Source organism: Staurois parvus, unplaced genomic scaffold (assembly GCF_062004578.1).
Source record: "Staurois parvus isolate SC_StPar_1 unplaced genomic scaffold, SC_StPar_1.0 ptg000151l, whole genome shotgun sequence".
In the NCBI taxonomy this organism is placed as follows: Eukaryota; Metazoa; Chordata; class Amphibia; order Anura; family Ranidae; genus Staurois; species Staurois parvus.
Window position 1 is genome coordinate 121,720 of NW_028317947.1, and position 22,313 is coordinate 144,032.

The 22,313-nt window shown below is 41.4% G+C and overlaps 1 protein-coding gene across 2 annotated transcripts in view; it reads left to right on the forward strand.

Moving 5' to 3' along the window:
- MLLT6 (MLLT6, PHD finger containing) overlaps positions 1-22,313 on the forward strand; it is a 127,623-nt gene that overhangs the window by 102,216 nt on the left and 3,094 nt on the right. For both annotated transcript variants that reach the window (XM_089674301.1, XM_089674302.1), the window contains 4 exons: positions 3,915-3,991; positions 9,303-9,625; positions 17,569-17,653; positions 18,215-18,397. In XM_089674301.1, coding sequence (XP_089530427.1) covers positions 3,915-3,991; positions 9,303-9,625; positions 17,569-17,653; positions 18,215-18,397 — 668 coding nt within the window. The remainder of the gene's footprint in view (positions 1-3,914; positions 3,992-9,302; positions 9,626-17,568; positions 17,654-18,214; positions 18,398-22,313) is intronic.

The following is a 22,313-nucleotide window of genomic DNA, read 5'->3' on the forward strand; positions in this document are numbered from 1 at the left end:
AGCACCTCCTGGATGTTCTGACATCTGGCGTCTGTTTCTCAAGTTTTGGTTGGTTGTCCGTGCACATGTTTCTATGATCTATGTAGTAGCAGTTTTGACCGCAGGGTTTTGTAGGCGGCAGTTTCAAACTTTCAGGCACGCTTGGGGTGGTTCAAAGTGTTGGGATGCTGCTTGGGGTTTTCCCTCCGTTTGTTGGTTGCCCACCCCTCATTGTGGCACTACTTGGTGACTTCCCTGCTTGGTCATCGATAAAGAAGAAGCAGCTGTGGTCCGTCAATGAACATAAGAGAAAATTGGATTTTTTTTTGCTACGACGGACACAGCACCCACCCCTCTGTGAAGTTTCTCCTTTGACACTGCTTGTGACTGACTGGAGGCCTATAGCAGAGAGGGGGTTTTATGCCTAGAGAGGACTGCCCATAGGAGGTGCTGAGTGTTTTTTTTTCTTCCTAGTGTCCTACTCCTGAAGGTGGGGCTAATAAACCCTGCTTGGTCATGGATAAAGAAGAAGCAGCTGTGTCCATCAATGAACTCAGAGAAAGGGATTTTACGGTGAGTAAAAAAAAATCCCATTTTCCTTTTCTTACAGTTCATTAACTACTTGCCTCCCACAGTCGTTACTACTGCAGGCGAGCGGCACAGCTCTGTTAGAATCAAGTACCTGTGTGTCGGCAGAGCTCTTCCGGGTTTGCAGGTGTGCAGTTTCGTCAGCAGGTCCCGGCCAGTGATTCATGGCTGAGAACTACTGATCGGCTGTGTCCAATCACAGCACAGAGCCCTGTGTTTACGAACACACAGGGATCTGTACACTGATCAGTGTACACGGAGAAAAAACATCCAGGCAGCAATGGTAAGGGCCAGTTCACACTACATGCTTTTCAGCTTGCTTTTTTTCTGCATCCAAAACGCACAGAAAGTAGGTTATATGGTTGTCGGTATCATAGTTCACATCACTGTTTGCAGTTCTAGTGCATTCCGGTTGCAGAAAAAAAAGTAGAACAAGCTCCTTTTTTCCTGCACAGAACTGTTCCGGAAAGCAGTAAAACGTACTAGACGCACCGAAAATGCGCTGGAATGCACATGCCCCTATTTAAATTTAAGAAAAAGAGGGGGGGGGAAATTAACCAGAACGCATCAAAAACACACTGGAATGCGCCAAAAATGCGTCAAAACAGCGCATGCGGAAATGCATGGGCACATATTTAATCCCTTTTTTGCCCCTAGATGTTAACCTTTTCCCATTTAATGTTATTAGTACAATGTCAGTGTACAGTATCATCACTGATCACTGTATTAGTGTCACTAGCGATGTCAGTGTCAGTCAATACCAGTATAGCCTCATAGCTGCTTATATTCCAGTATACTGTATATACCATAGTTTGTATACGCTATAACTTTTGCAGAAACCAATCAATATACACTTACTGGGATTTTTTTCCCAAAGCCATGTATCAGAATACATTGGCCTAAATTACGTAGAAATATTGTTTTGTTTTTATATATATATATGTTTTATAAATATCAGGCTTTTTTATCGTTCTAAATTTTTGGACTTTTTTGTTTATATCGCAAAAATAAAACGGCCAGTGGTTATTGCATACCACCAAGAGAAAGCTCTATTTGTGTGAAAAAAATGGTATAAATTTCATTGGCGTACAGGGTTGCTTGACTGCACAATTTCCAGTTAAAGTAGCACAGTGCTGATTAGCAAAAAAATGCCCTGGTCATGAAGGTGGTTAAGGTACACGGGCCTTTGTGTTTATGGTTTTGCGGTCAGCATTGCTTTGTTACAAAACTGAGACATGCTGGGAGTGAGAGAGGGTATACAAGGCTGATCAGTGTTGTTTTGTTTGCCACTGTTAAAATCCTTCAGTAGGTGGAATAGCCTACATAACTCTGAATCCTGTATCCCTCAATGAACATCAAGAGAGGATTTTACGGTGAGTACCAAAACCCAGTTTTCTATACTATACTTACTTTTCCCTTGTTTGATGGATTTCATCGAGTGGCCCTTTAAGTTACCGTTGCACAAGATTCTGATTTGTTTAAAGTACACATACAGTCAGGTCCATAAATATTGGGACATCGACACAATTCTAACATTTTTGGCTCTATACACCACCACAATGGATTTGAAATGAAACAAACAAGATGTGCTTTAACTGCAGACTGTCAGCTTTAATTTGAGGGTATTTACATCCAAGTCAGGTGAACGGTGTAGGAATTACAACAGTTTTCATATGTGCCTCCCACTTGTTAAGGGAACAAAAGTAATGGGACAGAATAATATTCATAAATCAAACTTTCACTTTTTAATATTTGGTTGCAAATCCTTTGCAGTCAATTACAGCCTGAAGTGTGGAACGCATAGACATCATCAGACGCTGGGTTTCATCCCTGGTGATGCTCTGCCAGGCCTCTACTGCAACTGTCTTCAGTTCCTGCTTGTTCTTGGGGCATTTTCCCTTCAGTTTTGTCTTCAGCAAGTGAAATGCATGCTCAATCGGATTCAGGTCAGGTGATTGACTTGGCCATTGCATAACATTCCACTTCTTTCCCTTAAAAAACTCTTTGGTTGCTTTTGCAGTATGCTTTGGGTCATTGTCCATCTGCACTGTGAAGCGGCGTCCAATGAGTTGTGAAGCATTTGGCTGAATATGAGCAGATAATATTGCCCGAAACACTTCAGAATTCATGCTGCTGCTTTTGTCAGCAGTCACATCATCAATAAATATAAGAGAACCAGTTCCATTGGCAGCCATACATGCCCACGCCATGACACTACCACCACCATGCTTCACGGATGAGGTGGTATGCTTAGGATCATGAGCAGTTCCTTTCCTTCTCCATACTCTTCTCTTCCCATCACTCTGGTACAAGTTGATCTTGGTCTCATCTGTCCATAGGATGTTGTTCCAGAACTGTGAAGGCTTTTTTAGATGTCGTTTGGCAAACTCTAATCTGGCCTTCCTGTTTTTGAGGCTCACCAATGGTTTACATCTTGTGGTGAACCCTCTGTATTCACTCTGGTGAAGTCTTCTCTTGATTGTTGACTTTGACACACATACACCTACCTCCTGGAGAGTGTTCTTGATCTGGCCAACTGTTGTGAAGGGTATTTTCTTCACCAGGGAAAGAATTCTTCAGTCATCCACCACAGTTGTTTTCTGTGGTCTTCTGGGTCTTTTGGTATTGCTGAGCTCACTGGTGCGTTCCTTCTTTTTAAGAATGTTTAACAGTTGTTTTGGCCACGCCTAATTTTTGGCTATCTCTCTGATGGATTTGTTTTGTTTTTTCAGCCTAATGATGGCTTGCTTCACTGATAGTGACAGCTCTTTGGATCTCATCTTGAGAGTTGACAGCAACAGATTCCAAATGCAAATAGCACACTTGAAATGGACTCTGGACCTTTTATCTGCTCATTGTAATTGGGATAATGAGGGAATAACACGCACCTTGCCATGGAACAGCTGAGAAGCCAATTGTCCCATTACTTTTGGTCCCTTAACAAGTGGGAGGCACATATGCAAACTGTTGTAATTCCTACACCGTTCACCTAATTTGGATGTAAATACCCTCAAATTAAAGCTGACAGTCTGCAGTTAAAGCACATCTTGTTCGTTTCATTTCAAATCCATTGTGGTGGTGTATAGAGCCAAAAATGTTAGAATTGTGTCGATGTCCCAATATTTATGGACCTGACTGTATCATGAGAGATGTACTGCATATGCCATTGCTGTCCTGTAATTGAGTGTGAAAAAAGGAGAATACTTTGCTCCAGGGCAGCAACTGAAAGCATTTGCATGGTAGGCAGAGAACTAGCATTTTCAAAGGGAGAGGTCAGTAATGGCACCTTATATAATTCTCCGGTGACAGTTGTTCTTTAACAGTGTCTGTTTCTTCTCTACCCGCAGTGAGTTCGCAGGACTCCTTCAGCAATAAGAGTCCCACATCAAAGAGCAGCTTTCGAACAGAGAACTCTCCTTCTGAGGTGAGATGGATGGGAGGGGGAGGGAAGATTGCAAGATGCCCGTTGGCCATACTTCATTGTTCTGTTCGTGTACATCCAAAAAGGAATATCATGGAATTTGCACTTATCATGGAAACTTTTTTTTATCAAGTGTACTCTCCATTTAGTGTAGACTAAAAAATGCATAGGATTGAGAGACACAGGAAGTCCTAAACATTTAGGTTATACTACCGCATACAGGAAGATTGGACACTGGCAAAAAAAAAAAAAACCCTAAAGGTCAGCCCAGGGTAACCCAGCTACTACCAACATGCCTTTGCTAGTATTCTATGGCAATAGACTGCCTATTTTCAGATTTGCTATGTTAAAGACTAACCAATGCTTTGCAAATTTTTCTTCAAACAAGACACTTCTCGACCTCCCTACTGGCGCCTTTTCTCTTTGCTTGCAACTATCCAGCGCAGTTGTCTTCATCCTGGCTTTTTGAAGACTCTGGCTGGACCCCACTGGACTGGATGTTGCAGGGATAGTCTAGAAGTGGCTTTCAGGCACTTCCTCATGGGACACTTTCCATACTTCATTCTGGTTTGTTAGCTGTAGAGCGTTTTCCAGGTCCGCAACCACTGGCATTACCTCATCACAAGCCCCATGTCTGAAGACTCCTTTATCGAGTGGACTGGTCAGGCCAAGCATCAGGAGTTGCCTTATATGAATCTTCATTCCTGAAGGTTTTTGCCTCGGAAGGAGTTAACGCTGTCGCCATCAGCTGGGTGGAGTGTCATATACACTCTGCTCTCTCTTCACCACCTCATAGCATTGAGGGAGCATCTCCCCACTGCAACTCCTGCTTGCACGATCCATATGAAACTTCCATCTTCCTTCTTTCATTCCTCTTGTTCACTACAGTAACTTTGGTCACCTCAGGTCATCCCAACGCTCATCAGCAGCTGTCAGGGTTTTGTGAGTACCTGAGGCTTTTTCTCTTACTTCAAGCCTTACCAACATGTGGTCACAACATGCCTGATTCTAAGCATGAAGGGAAAAGTCCCACTGTACTGGTTGCCCCAGCTCACTTTCTATTAGCAGTTTCAAGGCTGGCTGCAACTTGTGTTCTGATGGTGCAGATGACTACAGCTTTGAATCATGTTGCCCACTGTTCTTAGGGTCTATTCCATCCTCAGGGTTCTTTTTAACTCTGTGAAAGCAGACATCTACACTGATCAGGGCACTGATTATCAGCACAGCCCCATAAGTGCCCATCAGTATCCATCAGTGCTGCCAATTAGTGCCCAGTAGTGCTGCCAATCTGTGCCCATCAGTGCTGCCAGTGTCCATTGGTGCTGCCAGTCAGTGCCACCTATCAGTGCCGTCTATGAGTGCCCATCATTGCTGCCTATCAGTCCAGCCTTAGAAACTAAGAAAAACTTTTTTTTATTTAAAGTTTTCAGTATTTTTTTCATTTGTTTAGCAAAAAATAAAACACCCAGTAGTGATTAATACCATCAAAATTAAGCTCTATTTGTGTGAAAAAAATTATAAAAATTTCATATGGGTACAGTGTTACATGATTGTCATTCAAAGTGCGACCGCTCTGAAAGCTGAAAATTGGCCTGGGCAGAAAGGGGGTAAAAGTGCCCAGTAGGCAAGGGGTTAAATAGAGGTTTAAGTCAGTGCATTCCAATAGGCAACACATATAAAAGAGCTAAGATTAAACCTGGGCGGCTGAACTTTAATGCAAAAATACATATTAAAGAGAAGAAAAAGGCCTTTACAAAATATAAGGCAGAGGGAGGGGTCATTGTTGGCATTTCAGCACTACAAGGAATTCAATAAGAAATGTAAGAACGCAATCAGGGTGGCTAAGATAGACCCCGAGAAACACATAGCGGAGAAGAGTAAAACAAACAAAAAACAAAATTCTTTAAAATATAATAGAAAAAAGAGAGGACAGAACATATTGACCCCATTAAGAATGATAAAGGGAAGTTGGTTATAAATGATAAGAAGAAGGCAACTGTACTAAATGCATTCTTCTCCTCAGTTTTTACAAAGGAAAAGAAGGGGTATCGTGATCAAGACTGTATCATTAGTAACGCATTACAGAATGTACTCTTGTGGCTTACAGAAGCCAGTGTCAGAAAAAGACTTGGAAAGCTTCAAAGACATGCTGTGAGGTGAATTGGCTCCTGTCTAAATTGGCCCTAGTATGTGTATGTATGAATGTGAGTTAGGGACCTTAGATTGTACGCCCCTTGAGGGTTAGGGACTGATGTGAATGTACAATATATATGTAAAGCGCTGCGTCAATTGACGGCGCTATATAAGTACCTGAAATAAATAATAAAATAATAAGCTTAAAGCAAATAAATCACCTGGATCAGATGGCTTACACCTGAGAATTCTCTAAGAACTCAGTCAGGTCAAAGTCAGACCATTATTCCTAATTTTTATAGTCAGCATTCTGATAGAAATGGTACCAATGGATTGGCGAAGGGCCAATGTGGAACCAGTATTTAAAAAAGGGCATAGGTATATATTCCTGGAAGCTACAGGCCAGTCCGTTTAACATTGATAATATGTAAACTGTTGGAGGGGATAATATGTTACAATAGCCAAGATTTTGCTGATGAATATAGTATCATTTGTAGTAATCAGCATGGCTTTACGAAAGGTCATTCTTGCCAAACTAACCTGTTAATATTCTATGAGGAAGTGAAATGTAATCTAGATAAAGGAAGGGCGATGGATGTGGTGTATCTGGATTTTGCAAAAGCATTTGATACAGTCCCTCATAAACATCTAATGTACAAACTGAGGTCTGTAGGCTTAGACCATAGGGTTTTATCATGGATAGAAAACTGGTTACAGGGGCGCATCCAGAGGGTTGTTATAAATAGCATCTACTCAGACTGGTCTGGAGTGGTAAGTGGGGTACCCCAGGGCTCTGTCCTAGGAGCAATTCTGTTTAATTTATTCGTAAATAATATAGAGGTTGGTATAAATCTGCTTTTTTGTTAATGATACAAAGCTAAGTAGGGCAATAACATCAGAGCACTATATAGAAATTTTACAAGAGAACCTTAATAAAATAAAGGGGTGGGCAACTACATGGCAAATGCGGTTTAATGTTGAAAAATGTAAAGTAATGCACTTCGGGGCTAAAAATATTAACGTGCGTTACTCACTAGGGGAAGGACATCTGGCAGAATGCAGGATGGAAAAAGGATCTGGAGGTCCTAGTAGATCACAGACTCACCAATGGCATGCAATGCCAAGCTGCAGCAAGCAAAGCTGGCAGAATATTAGCATGCATAAAGAAAGGGTATTTACTTAAGAGATAAAACTATTATCCTGCCAATTTATAGAACTCTGGTCCGGCCACATCAGGAGTATGTCGTCCAGTTCTGGTCACCAGTCCTCAGGAAGGATGCACTGGAGCTGGAGAGAGTCCAGAGAAGGGCAAAAAAGTTAATAAGTGAGCTGGAGGACCTCCGTTATGAGAAATGACTACAAACATTAAGCTTATCCTCCCTGGAGAAGAATCGCCTGAGAGGGGGTTTGATAGCGATATACAAATACCTCAATGGCGATTCTAACATAAGGAATAAACTAGTCAGTCTCAGGGAGTGTAAGACACGGGATCACTCAGTAAAATTGGAGGAAAAGCGGTTTAATCTTAAACTGCGTAGGGAGTTTTTCACTGTCAGGGCGGTAAGGATGTGGAGCTCCCTTCCTCAATCAGTAGTGTTAGTGGGAAGTATCTATAGTTTAAAAAAAACTCCCTAAGATGGGCATCTTAGCAAGGACAATATACAGGGATATGAGATAGGATTTTTGACATGAACACCCACACACCCACATAGGTTGAACTGGATGGGCTGGTGTCTTTATTCAACCTTACTATGTAACTAATCAAGAGGCAGTTCCAATCCTGTCTTGGGTAGAACTTCACATTCCAGCCATGCACAATCTAGATGTAGACAACTGACAGGCAGAATTTCCTTAGCCCTCAGCACCTGAATCTGGGGAGAGCGGTCCTCTGACTTGGAAGCGTTTCAGGACTTGTGTTGCAGGTGGGGGATGCTGGATGTGGAATTCCTGGCCTCCATATTTAACAAGCTGGACAAGTGTGTCTTCAGATACAGAGATCATCTAATGGAAACAGTGAATGCTCTGGTGGCTCCATGGTTCCTACAATCCTAAAAGCTAAGAAGTTTACTTCCTGCAAAGTCTCTCATCGAATGAGGGCATCCATCCCAGATGATTGTCAATAGGAAAAACCCTCTCCTTCCTGCAGATGCTTCTAGACCTGATTTTGGCTCTGAGGCATATCAAGGGTCAGGTTTCTGCCCCTTCTGTTCTGTTTCAGTGATTGTCCTCTTCCTACTTTTTGATTAAGAACTTTTGTACAGGTGTGCTTCTATGTGGCTACTTTCATCTGTCGCCCTGTGACTGTGTGGGATCTGAATGTGGTTCCCTCTGCTTCAGAAACCACCATTTGAACCTATGCGAGACATTCCTCTTTCTACTTTCTGGGTTTGCATAGAGACAAGGTGGTGTTAAGGCCTGAGACTTCCTTGTTGCCTAAGAAAGTTTCTGCCTCAACCAGGACAATGTTTCCAGTTCACTAGAAGGAAATTTATCTCCATTGTCTTGATGTGGTTCAGAATATTAAAGTCTATTCCTCGGCTACTGCTTTTTCCAGAAAGACTGATTCTCTTGTCATCCCAGATGAATCTTAAAAGGGTGCATAAGCTTCTTCTTCCACCATGTCTTGGTGGCTCAGACAGACCATCATCTAGGAGTATGGTCTGAAGCAGTGGTCTGCAAACCAGATGCAGACCTTTGCTTGCCTTTATCTAGCCTTTGAGGCATTATTCCTGCCACTGACACCAACAATGGGGCAAAATCGGTCCGCAAACAAAACGGTACATTATGCAGAATCGAATTGCATAGGTGTGAATACCCATGGGATCTGATTCTAGTGCAGACCCAAAAAAGGGTTCTGCACCCTCTTGGAGCTGATGCGGTGCAATTTGAGCCATACATAATGTATGGCTCGAATCGCACCGCGCACAATTCGCATGTGATTTGCACAGGAATACGGTGTGGTTCCTGTGCGAATCACATACGATTTACTGCACTGCATGAGTGTGAACCTAGAATTAGTCTATGTTAGTATATTTACTGCTTTTTTTCTCATTGTCTTTGTCATTCCTTCAGTTGCATTTCCCAATATTTAGCCTGCATCTCCCAATATTTAGCCTGCATCTCAAGAACATATCGAGATATTTTTCACTTTTTTTATTTTTCTAATATCTCCCATTTACAGGATCCACACTCTGGCTGCCCAAGCAGAAGCAGTTCCTGTCTGTCATTGCATAGTACTCCTCCCCCAGGCCCTCTGCCTCAGACAGCACCATCACTTCCTGCCATGGGAGCAGAGCAGCTAATGAATGGGCTGATACGAGGTGCAGGCCCTGGAGGTCCCCCTACACTAGCAACTCTTCCTCTTCTCGGAGCTCTCTCTGGAAATCCTGGAATGCTCTCACTGAACAGCATATTGGGAAATATCAATGGAAATCTTCAAAGCACTCTAGGACAGGCCCAGAATCCTCTACGCAGCGGGACTGCCAGCTCACATATACCAGCCAGGTGAGTTAATGAATTAAGATCAACTGTAACAAGATCATTTGAAGGAAATACATACTGTTTTGTATATTTGTGATTTATTGTGCACAGGAATAAAACTTGTGTTGCATCATTTTTATTTATTTTCATTCATGAATTTTCTTTCTGTGCCACTTGTGTCCTGCAGGGTGCATGCTTAACACCTTCCCGCCCAGCCTATTGCAGATTGACGGCTGGGCAGGACACTCTGCGTTGTGACTGCGTGTCATATGACGTCCTGTCAAAACGAGCTGCTCATGGGGGCGCGCAGCAGCACGATCTTTCACCGGCTGTGTCCACAAGACACAGATGATGACATATTACTACACTGGTCCATTGCCAGTGTCATGTGACCGCTGTGACCAATCATAGCAGATCACATCAGTTGTATGCAAAGGATGGCTTCCTGTCATGCCATCCATTGTATACAATTATGTTGTTAGCTGTGACTGGTCAAAGCAGTCACATGATACAGACAGGGCCAATCACAGCCCATCTGTATCATGAGATCAGCTTTGCCCAGTCACAGCTAATCACAACAAAAGACTGAATGAATCAGTTTTATTCAGATGGTTGCAGATATCAATGAAATACAATCATAATGTGTTAAAAAAAAAAAAGAAAAGTCTTGATGACTTGCCCAGAGTAGTTCAATGTTACAATGGTGACATTGTATTGCTTTGGTCACAGTGTGTTGAAAAAAAAATAGTAAAAAAATAATGTAATAAAAAATAATAGAAAATTTTGGAAAAAAAGACAAATTAAGTTTTTATTATTTTCACCAAAGAAATGTAGCAGAATACATTTTGACCTGAATTTATGAAGAAATGGTATTTATTTGCAAAATTTTATAACAGAAACGAAGAAAAGTGCGTTTTTTTTCAAAAGTTTCAGGTTGTTTTTGTTTTATTTAGTAAAAAATAAAAAACTCAGTGGTGATTAAATACCACCAAAAGAAAGCTCTATTTGTGTGAAAAAAATTATACAAATGTAATATGGGTACAGTGTTGCATGACCGCGCAATTACCATTCAAAGTGCGACAGCACTGAAAGAAGAAAATTTGCCTGGGCAGGAAGGGGGTAAAAGTGCCCAGCATTGATGTGGTTAAAACTACTTTTGAGTAATTTAATGCTTGTCCTGCTGTGAATAGCCTGAATATTCTTTGTTTTGAATAGACTTTAATAACAGGATATGAAGTTAAAAACACAGCTAAATAAGTCTGAGGAGTGACATATAGCCCTCCCTTTTTAAGGAGCTATATACCCATAGGGATTTCAGTTAGACAGCGACGATCAAAAAGTAAGCAGAAAGTGCTGGGCTTTATTTTGGAAAACCCTTTATGGTTTGCAAACAAATTGCCATGAAATGCACTCTATTTGTAAAATAAAGATTTTATACAAATCTAAAAATATACAAAACCAATTTATAAACTAGTAAAGATTAAGTGCTAATTCACATATATGTGGATTGGATGCGTTTTGAACCACATCCAATCTGCATGACATGTGAAATAACATTGCTTCCTATTGTGCCTGTTCACATATATCCGGTGCACTGGCGGTGCAAAATGAAAAAGAGTCCTGTCTGATTTATGAGCAGTGCGGTCCAGTTCAGGTACGGATTACAGGCTATTGACTTCTATGGGCATTTCTAAATTGCACATGTGTGTGAACAGGATAAAATCCTTGCCTAATCCTATCCTGAACCTGATGTAAACCTGATCTGAACCGTTGAACAACTATTGTGTCAATTAGCTGTGAAACCTGAGCTTCAATCCTCACCGCACATGTTTGAGCTCTAAAGGATCCTTACTGGAAGAGCTGTATTCCTTAGGTTTCGTTCACACTTAACCTATTGCGTTTGACAGGTGTTAGACAGGTGTTTGGGAAGCGTTTTTAACGCTCCTCAAACGCCCTATGCGTGCTTTTGAGGCGTTTGCCAAGCATTCAAACCACACCACAAACACCTATAATGAAGTTAAAGGGTATTAGCACTCCACAAATGCCTCGCAACCGCCTCACAACTGCACCGCAAACTCCTGCCAGGCGTTTAAGAGTGGCACCATAGACTTGAATGGGAAGCTTCAACTCCTCCTGACTCGACATGAGGCATCAGTTTTGCCGCGACGCAACGCTAACGGTGTGAACAGCACTGTGTGTTGCCATGTGCAGAATTTTCATAGGCGTTTGAGAAGCGTTAAAACCGCTTCCCAAACACCTGACTGATGCCTGCTGACAAAGCTAGTGTGAACGTAGCCTTATTGTCACTGAAGGCCCCTATAAGTATGGCTTCCCAAAGAAAAGAATAAGGTAACTACACAGCCCAACAGGAATATTTTTTGGGTGACTGTCTACAAGAGGGCCGTAACAGTATATATTGCTGGATCAGGGCTAAGGGTGAGTATTTATCCAAATGAGTGTATTTGGAGGGTGAGGGCAAGTAATTAAAGGACAGCTGTACTAAATATGCATTTGTTCTTTAAAACATTAAGTCAACAAAAAGACGTTTTGTTTTGTTTTTTTCATCCTTTGAGAGAAGTCTTAAACCTGCAGGGTATGCTGCCACCCACAGGAGGATTGAACACTGGCAAACAAAAAAAAAAACCTATTGGCCAGCCCAGGATGGTCTCTCCTACTACTGGCATGCCTCGGTTTTTTGCTGGTGTCCTAGGAGAATGGACGCCAGATCCTCTGTGTTAAAGACTAGCCAATTTTTGTCAGTACATTTTTTGTTCAATATTTTTTCAAACAAGACTTTCCTACATCCCTTCTCGAACTTTTTCTCTTTGACTACAGCTATTCATTGTCATTGTGGTTGTCCTCAATGTGAATTTAGGAATACCAAAAGAAAATGGGCATCTTTTCTTCAGCTCTGCTGTTTTACAGACTAGCCTGTGATTGTGTTGCGATTTTTACTTCAGTTAGGACTTTTCTCTACACCGCTGCTGGAGTGTTTCCCTCTAATCTGCAGCTATTTATCACAGTTTTTCTCAGCCTGGCTTCTGGACCATACCACATCTGTACCATGAACTGGATGTTGCAGGACTAGCCTGGAGGTGACTTTTAGGCACTGGCTTTCGTGTAAGCGCTTTCAAGACCTAGCACTGGTTAGGTTACCTGTGGAGGGCTCTCAAGGTTCAGAGCCGCAGGCACTGCCTGTCTTTAAAGACTCAGTAAGTAGGCGGGAACTCCCTAATTTTCATTGGTCACTGGGCACCTTTATTCCCCATTTCTTGTCGGCTTTGGAAGGAATAAACACTGTGGAACTTCAATCATACAGTGTCAAGGAAGCGTCTTTCTTCTGCTGCTTTTGTTGTAAAACGCAAAGAGGAACTTCAATTTGTTCCTACTGCCTGCGTATACAGGGACTTTAGTCACCTCCAACTATCCAACTCTCTCGTCACTAACCCTCACCTACTACCAACTGTCCGTGTTTTGTGAGCACTTGGGGGCCTTGACTTTTACCCTGAATGCATATGTCCCTTAACCATGCTGCAATCACAACATATCCAATTCTGGACTGATGCAGCATTCTATTGCCTGAATTCAGAATTATGCTAAAATTATGGCCCTGAAACTCATTCTGTTTATGGTGTATGCAAGGCTGTCTAATGCTGTCTAAACCTCCCATCCTCCAGTTTAAACTTACTCTATCTAACCCTGTAAAGAAAAGATCCCTATACTTACCTATTCTGAAGCCGCTCTGCTCCGGTCTTCTGTGTGCAGGAGAGAAAGCTGACAACGGCTGGGCTGCAAATGCCTGGGAGATGACATCACCCATAGACTTACTATGGGGCATTCATTGTTGGCTGTCCCTCCTCTACACAGAAGCCACCACTGACAGCTGATCCTGGGACCGAACCAGTGCAGCTTCAGAATAGGTAAATATAGGGATCATTTCTTTACAGGGTTAGATAGAATAGGTTTAGAATGGGGGTGGGAGGAGGTTTAGCCTAAACGGAATTCCTCTGTAGGCGTTTATGTACATACGTGCACCTTGATTGTTTTTATATGTTTGTGGGGGAGTATTTTAACTATTTTTTTTTTCCCCTCTGTCACACGTTGGGGTCACAGCTTGATGATGATAATAAGAAACCTAGGGTTACACCTCTGTCTACAGGAGAAATGGACACTAGGCACATAGGAAACTGAATGCAAACCCCATTGGGGCTATGACCCCTCCCATAGCACCCACTGTGTTATGTCCTTTAGAAATGCATGTTCTTTCCTGTCTGTTATAGTCTGCTTAATTTGGAAGTTTTTTCCAATAACTGCTACTGATTTCAGGCCAAATATTGGAAATCCTGGAAGTCTCTCTAGTTACGGAATGAGGGCAGGTTTTTCCAGTTCTTTAAATAAATGGTGTTTTTTCTGCGATAGCCCTGCAGACGGCATTGGCAAGCTGTATATGTTCTGTTACCAAAGGACTTTTCAGGTCAGGCAGTATATCTGGAGATTTTTTTCAGCTTTTCTGGACCAGAGCTGCAATAGTTAACCTTTCCCCATCACTAAAGACTTACTGTTGTGAGTAAAATGTAGACAGTTGTGTTAAAAACCTTTTCCCCTTCAGAGCTACCGTAACTAGTTGGAAAGTAAGGACTAAGGGCTATTGTCCAAGACTGGAAGGAAATATTTTTTGTTCAGAAAAAAATAAAATTTTCATGTACTTACAGAAAGGTCAGTGTTCTGTCTCTCCAATGTAAGCATTGAAAGTGTGATCTCTGTAACTTAGTTGTGATGAGATAGCGATAACTCCAGTCTTAGTTGAATAACACAGGCAGTGACTCGATCCATACGACACCTTGAAGATCTTGTGAAGTTTATTCCATAAACTGAGAGAATCTTACAACAATGAACATTGGATAGGTCAAAAGATTATAATGTGATCTCCTTAAGACATGAGGCTTGAATCTGAGGTACGTTACTGGGAAAATGAATAAAATGGTGGGGCTATCTATACAGCATGAACTAAACCAAAGGAAAGGGAGGAGCAGAGACAAAATACAAAGAACACTTAAAGGCATATGACAGTCATGTGAAACATGACAGTCAGAAAGGTTTCCTCACAGTAAAAGCTGTGAATATTTGGAATAGACTCCCTCAAGAAATTGTTCTGGCCAGCTCAGTAGAGAACTGGATGCATTCCTAAAAAAGTACAACTGGATATTAAGATTTATAGGTAACAATAGGGTTGCACCGATACGGGTGGTTTATTGGCGAGTATGAGTACTGATACCTGTGTTCAAGTACTTGCCAATAATGATTACCGATACCTTTGTGGTGTGATTTGAGCCCATACAAAATGAATGGGCTAAAATTTCACTGCAAAGAATTGCATGTGTTTTGAATAAGAACACAGTTTCCCTGCGGATGTGGTGTGATTTGAGCCATACAAACCACTTTTGATTTTGACAGGAATCGCACAGCATTCCTATTCAAAACGCATGCAACTCTTTGCAGTGCGATTTGAGCTCATTTATTTTGTATGGGCTCAAATTGCACCACAAAGGTATCAGTTATCGGAGCATGTGCACGAGTATGAGTACTTGTGCAAATTCTTAGTATCGACATTGGTATTGTTGCAACACTAGGTAATAACACCACAGATTGTTGATCCAGGGAATTTTTATTGTCAGAGGGAATCAGGGGGCTCTATGTTACCCTAGGCACCTGTGTTTTGGACAAGCTAGGGTCCAAATACAGGAACCCTATGGCAGTAGCATGGAATTCCCTAATTAATGACGCTTTTGGATCTGCACACCCTAATGTAGGCCTTGACTCCTTTTTGTTTCACAGACTTGATAGGAAGATCTTTTTGGCAATCTTTCCTGCTTTAGATTTTCCAAAGCAAATGTTGTTCACTGTCCTGATAAGACTCCTCACTTCTACCTTTTGCTTCGCAAATGCATCATTGGATTTGGGGACGTGGAGCATCTCTAGTCCTGTAACTCATTGAGGATCCAGGATAAACAAGATATAGGGCTTCACCCTAGGGGTGCCCTAAAGTTTTGAGAGGAGTTCTATCTTTTTTCCTCTGGCTAATTCTTTTATGGGACATTTGGTCCTGCTGACTCTGTGGGATTAAACATTGGTTCTCTAAGTGTGTTCACGATCTACTGTTACACTCTTTGGACTGGTGCTTCTGACCTAAGTCATCTTCATGGTCATTGCCTTGGCAAGGTGGATGTCTGCCCTGACACTCATTCCATGTATGTACACCCTTTTTCTCTTTAACCTAATGGGAACAGATGGTTGAGGTCTTCTCTACTTCAATCGGTGCGGGTCTGCCCACTACCAGTACATTGTTCATAGATTTCTCTGTCCAGTCCCAGTTATTAGAGAGGAGTATTTTTCCTTGTTGACCACAGTTAAGACTGTGAGGCCTTTTCCTTTGGAAAATGGTTTTCTTTTTACTCTTCTGGTTGGATCAGCAAGCCCAGATTTCACGTCTATGGTTCAGTATTCACTTCCCATATCGAGACATACATCACTAGTTATTAGACTATTTTCTTCATTATCTTACATCAGGCATAGCTCCCAATTCTATATTACAACCTGGTCTTGTTTTTATCATGTTCCCCTTACCAGATGATGTATCTGCCTTACCCAGTGCCAGCTGCAGGCAGTTCCTAGTTCTCTTGATATTTTTTCCCACCCCTCAGTTGGACTGCTTTTGTTCCTCCTGTCCCACTCTTGAGGGCAGAATTTCTTTCCACGTGATCCTGTCTAAGAGATGGCTTTTGATTTTAAAAATTGTAGCGGTTTTCTTCATCAACCATCCAATGTAGGGTTAGTGCAAGTAACCTTTATGTAATCTGCAGCAGAATCTCATTTGAATGAATGTACCAATGTACTTCTAAATGTATATTATCTTTTCTTATTTAGGCATGTCTGAAGAAGAGATTGTTATGTCTGGAAACACGTCATGTGTCCTTTTCTGACTTGAAACCCTACCTTCTAATGACATATAATGTAATCTGTGTTTGATGTACAATGTTTGGCCGCCCTTTTCTTTATTTGGGAAATTTGAAACATTTTTTGTAACAATACAAATCGATCAAACTTTTTATATGTATGAATTTTGGCATTGTCCTTTTGTGCCTTCAAAATCCCACAAAAATAGAGGGTTTTTTTTAACATTTGGTCATCCTGAAGGTGAAGATTTCCTGTGTCCCTCAGTGGTCAAGAAAGAAAATAGGACTTTTGTTATCACCTTAAAATCCATTTCTTGGATTGTGTTGAGGGACACATATCTCACCCATCTGTGTTTATATTAATACTCTTAGTACTGCTTGCTACAAAACCGAAGCATGCTGGTATTAAGAGGGGTTATCCTGGGCTGATCTACAAGTTTTTCAAGTGTCCATTCCTGTTGTAGGAAAAAATATAACCCAAATGGGAAGACTTCTTGTCTCCCTCAATGGGTTCACAGAAAAGTAATTTATGGTGAGTACAAAATTTAAAGAAACAAAAACATTTTTGCAATATTATCAATATACAGGCAGGTTACCTTAAGATAGAACCTTAAGATAGGTTCTGTAGGTTTGTTCTTAAGTAGAATTTGTATGGAAGTTGGAACAGGTATATTTTAGTGTAACTCCAGGCAAAAAATTATTTTTAAGTTTTGGATAGCATAGGGAAGGGTTAACTGGCCATGCAGTGATGTGGGATTACTCACAGGTCCGATGGACAGTAGGTGGCAGCATGCAGTGAGCAGCAAGATGACCGCCCCGGCAGTTTCTGAGACCCGTGTGCCTCCATTCTTGAGTATGATTGGTATGCAAGTCGAATATTTGTAACTCAGGGACTGCCTGTATGTTACAGGTACTGAAAAGTGTCCCTTTAAGTTTCACACATGTAAAATACTTCCTGTACTGCATTAAGCCAAGATGTCAAGATGTTCTCTTTTTTCTTTTCTTGCTCCACAGCCTGTCCTCTTTGAGCACACTGTCAGAGCAGCAGAGACAGCTAGCACAGCAGTTACAGCAGATCACCACCGCTCATCTCACTGTGGTAAGTGTCATTTCTTGCTCTAAACATAGTGTTAGTAATTATTAGAGCTAGAAGAAAAAAAAGCTTGCTGCAGTAACCATATTGCAGCTGTCTTTTTTTTCCCTGTTATCTGGATTGCTTGCTATAAGCAACAGGTTTATTAACCCCTTGGCGCCGGCGCCTCCCGGCCCTTTAAGGGTTTCAGAAGCCGGGAGGCGAAGTGGGGTTTTAGGGTCATGCGACCACCGTGATTCGCTGTCACAGCGTTCACATGATCGGGAAAGGTCTCGATTGGCAAGAGGAGATCGGGACCTTTCCATGAGTACTGGACGTGTGCTGGGAGCGCGCAGGGCGCATGCTCTCAGCACATATGTTTTTATTAATTGCATGCAAATGTGCAGCCGCTCAGCGTCAAGGCCCAGACTCCAGGAGGCCCCACATTTGCATGCGGCCGGCGCCAAGAGGTTAATCTTTTTTGGCCAACTGGTTGCTGCTGTTTGTCTGTCTTTTTGCTAAGTGCTGCATACAGCTAAAACATCGTTTAAACAAACATTTATCATTGATACTGTTTGTTTTTTGCAGGATCAGCAAAATGTCCTGTATCAAATTGTTCAGCACCTCCAGCAGCGGCGGGACCTTCAGCGTCTGATAACGCCAGCTGCACCACCTCTACTTCCTGTGACAACATGTAGCACTATGGCATCTTCACCTGCCCCTCCCATCCTTACTGCACAAGCCCCTCCTTTCCTGGGATCTCAAGGCGAGGTAAGGGTTTAGAAAATGTAGGTGTCACTGATGAAAAAATAATTTGTCAGGGAATTCAAAGCATTTTTTACAATCTTCTTCTCAAAATTATTGTATATTTTATCTACTGCTGCATTATAGACAAGCACATAGTAAATGGGCTTGTGCAATTCCATCTGTAATACAGAATGATGATTTGCAGTAAACTATAGTAACCAATAAAATGTGTTTATTACAGTTATAATGGGACCTTCCAATTAAAGTGCCTAAATACCAAACACTGTTTTTTATGGTAGAGGGTAGAGTGGTGAGGAGTTCCGTGCTGTCAGATTTCTATTGCTGTCCTTACATTATGAGTTCCCAAAACAGCAATAGAGTTTATTTCACTTTCTGTTGTCTCTACAGAACAGGACGTAGAAGAAAAATGTTCCCAATGCTTCAATGATGAAAGAAAAAAGTGAATTTTATAGTTAACTATAACAGTTTTGAGATAATGTTATTTTACTTTTATTTTTAATAATACAGTCAGGAACAGAAGTATTTGAACACCCTGCGATTTTGCAAGTTCTCCCACTTAGAAATCATGGAGGGGTCTGAAATTCACATTGTAGGTGCATTCCCACTCTGAGAGATAGAATTTAAAAAATATTTCAGGAAATCACATTGTATGATTTTTAAAGAATTTATTTGTCATTTGTAAGTATTTGAACACCTGAGAAAATCAGTGTTAATATTCGGTACAGAAGCCTTTGTTTGCAATTACAGAGGTCAAACGTTTCCTGTAGTTCTTGACCAGGTTTGCACACACTGCAACAAGAATTTTGTCCCACTCCTCCACACAGATCTTCTCTAGATCTGTCAGGTTTCGGGGCTGTCGCTGAGCAACACAGAGTTTCAGCTCCCTCCAAAGATGTTCTATTGGATTTAGGTCTGGAGACTGGCTAGGCCACTCCAGAACCTTGATATGCTTCTTACGGAGCCACTCCTTGGTTATCCTGGCTGTGTGCTTTGGGTCGTTGTCATGTTGGAAGACCCAGCCACGACCCATCTTCAATGCTCTGACTGAGGGAAGGAGGTTGTTGCTCAAAATCTCACAATAAATGGCCCCATTCATCCTCTCCTTAATACAGTTCAGTCGTCCAGTTCCCTTCACAGAAAAGCACCCCCAAAACATGATGTTACCACCTCCATGCTTCACAGTAGGGATGGTGTTCTTGGGATGCAACTCATCCTTCTTTTTCCTCCAAACACGACGAGTGAAGTTTAGACCAAAAAGTTCTACTTTGGTCTCATCTGACCACATGACTTTCTCCCATGCCTCCTCTGGATCATCCAGATGGTCATTGGCAAACTTCAGACGGGCCTGGACATGTGATGACTTGAGCAGGGAAACCTTCCGTGCAATGCATGATTTGAAACCATGACGGCGTAGTGTTCTACCGACAGTGACCTTTGAAACTGTGGTCCCAGCTCTCTTCATGTCATTGACCAGCTCCTCCCTTGTAGTTCTGGGCTGATTGCTCACCTTTCTTATCATCAGTGATACCCCACGAGGTGAGATCTTGCATGGAGCCCCAGTCCGAGGGAGACTGACAGTCGTCTTTAGCCTCTTCCATTTTCTAACAATTGTTCCAACAGTTGATCTGTTTTCACCAAGCTGCTTGGCAATTGCCCCGTAGCCCTTTCCAGCCTTGTGGAGGTTCACAATTTTGTCTCTGGTGTCTTTTGACAGCTCTTTGGTCTTGCCCATGGTAGTAGTTGGCGTCTGACTGACTGTGGGGTGGACAGGTGTCTTTAAAGAGCTCAGACAGGTGCTACTAAGTTAGATTAATGAGTGGAGTAGAGGTGGACTTTTTAAAGGCACAGTAACAGGTCTTTGAGAGCCAGAATTCTTGCTGTTTCTTAGGTGTTCAAATACTTATGTTCAGCAGTGCAAGACAAATAAATTCTTTAAAAATCATACAATGTGATTTCCTGAAATGTTTTTTTTTAATTCTGTCTCTCAGAGTGGGAATGCACCTACAATGTGAATTTTAGACCCCTCCATGATTTCTAAGTGGGAGAACTTGCAAAATCGCAGGGTGTTCAAATACTTCTGTTCCTCACTGTATATTGAAAAGATAAAAATGCTTAATTTTAAGACAGCAAATTTTCCAAGGCTGCTTTCCAAAACTGGGAGGGAATATTTTCATCAAAGAATAGAAATGGAAATGTCTCAAATCGAATGTGTGCTAGCACATTGCAAAATATATTCTCATGGGCAATAAGTTTAAAAGGCTAAAATAAAGCCTACGTTGCTTGCGTCCAGAATTAAAATAGCTATAAATAATAAAGCTTTTAAAAAATATAAAAATGAAGGAACAATATCACCATTTAAATGTTACAGAGAATATAACAGAATATGGAAAAAGGCAATCAAGGCCACAAAAATTGAAAATGAACAACAGATTGCAAGAGAGATTAGAACAGAGCCCAAAACATTCTTCAAATATATGAATAGTAAAAAGGTCAAGGCCTTTTACTATATAAGTTTGTTACTGAGGACAGGACATGGAGAAGGCTAATTTATTGAATACTTTCTTCAGCTCTGTGTATACAATGGAGAGGCTGAAGTCCTCTACTAGCAAGAGTTTTTGCTAGAAAACAATATTTTAATCAATAGTCCGCATGGATTTATGAAAAACAAAATTTGTTAGACAAATCTGATTTCTTTTTATGAGAAGGTATGCAAAAACATAGACAAAGGATTGGCTGTGGGCATAGTATACTTGAATTTTGCCAAAGCATTTCACACGGTTCCCCACACCGCTAATGTGTAAATTAAAATTTACAGGCTTAGAAATTTCCATTTGTAAATGGATAAAAAAAGGATAAAAGACTGTATTCAGAGATTAGTGATTATTGATTCATACTGTAATCATCCAGGGTTCTTAGTGGTGTACCCCAAGGTTCAGTGTTGGGACCCTTACTTTTTAATACATTTATAAATGATGTTGGGTCTGGGATTAAAAGTACCATTTCAGTCTTTGCAGATGACACCAAGCTATGTAGTGGAATAACTGGGGTATTTAGAGACAGAAAAAAAAACTCTGTTAGTGCGTCCAGGAGCAGCAGAGTTTTGGCAGAAAAACCGATTGACACATGTTAACACTAGGTACGTGAAACGCTTGAGCATGAATTCATTTCAGTGGCCAGAAGAAACTTTTATTCTGACCAATTATATTAATTTGCACCCAAGTGCTTGATCTGCTTACACACGTCAAGCGTTTTTTTGTGCCAAAACACTGCTGCCAAAAAGAAAGGCATTTAGGAGAGCTGGGAAAATGCCCTATGTGCATGGGACCTTAAAGCTTTTTACCAGGTCTGCATGCTTTCTGTATGGGGCTGGAGCCACATGTTACTGATTGGCCAGATGTATTATTGAGCAAGTGCAGCTAAAGTGGAACGGTACCCATAACAACTTGATAAAACAACTTTAGCAAGGAACATACATTCCACAATAACAATTATGCTACCAAAATTAGTGTGTCTCCAAGCATGGCTCCTGTTTTTTCTTGCTGGAGGCTGCCATTTTGCTGAAGCCCAGAGCCTATGAGCAGCAATAAATCTTTAGGGCCAGTTCACACAAAAAAAATGCAATCCGGATTTATTCTGGATACATTTTTGCTTACAGTACACACCACACTCCGTTCCGGAGAAGTTTTGATGTAGTTTGCTATGTTCCAGTATGGTTCTGTGCAGAAAAATGCAGCATGTTCTACTTTTTTCTGCATGGGAAACTGACAGGAACTGACTGCACTGGTGTGAACCAGGGCCATTGGAATACATGGAAAACACTGTGCATGCATTTTTGATGCAGAAAAAAACTCACTGGACTGCATGTAGTGTGAACTACCCGTCAGCATATCAGCATGTACATTTTCAGCATTGTGCCTAA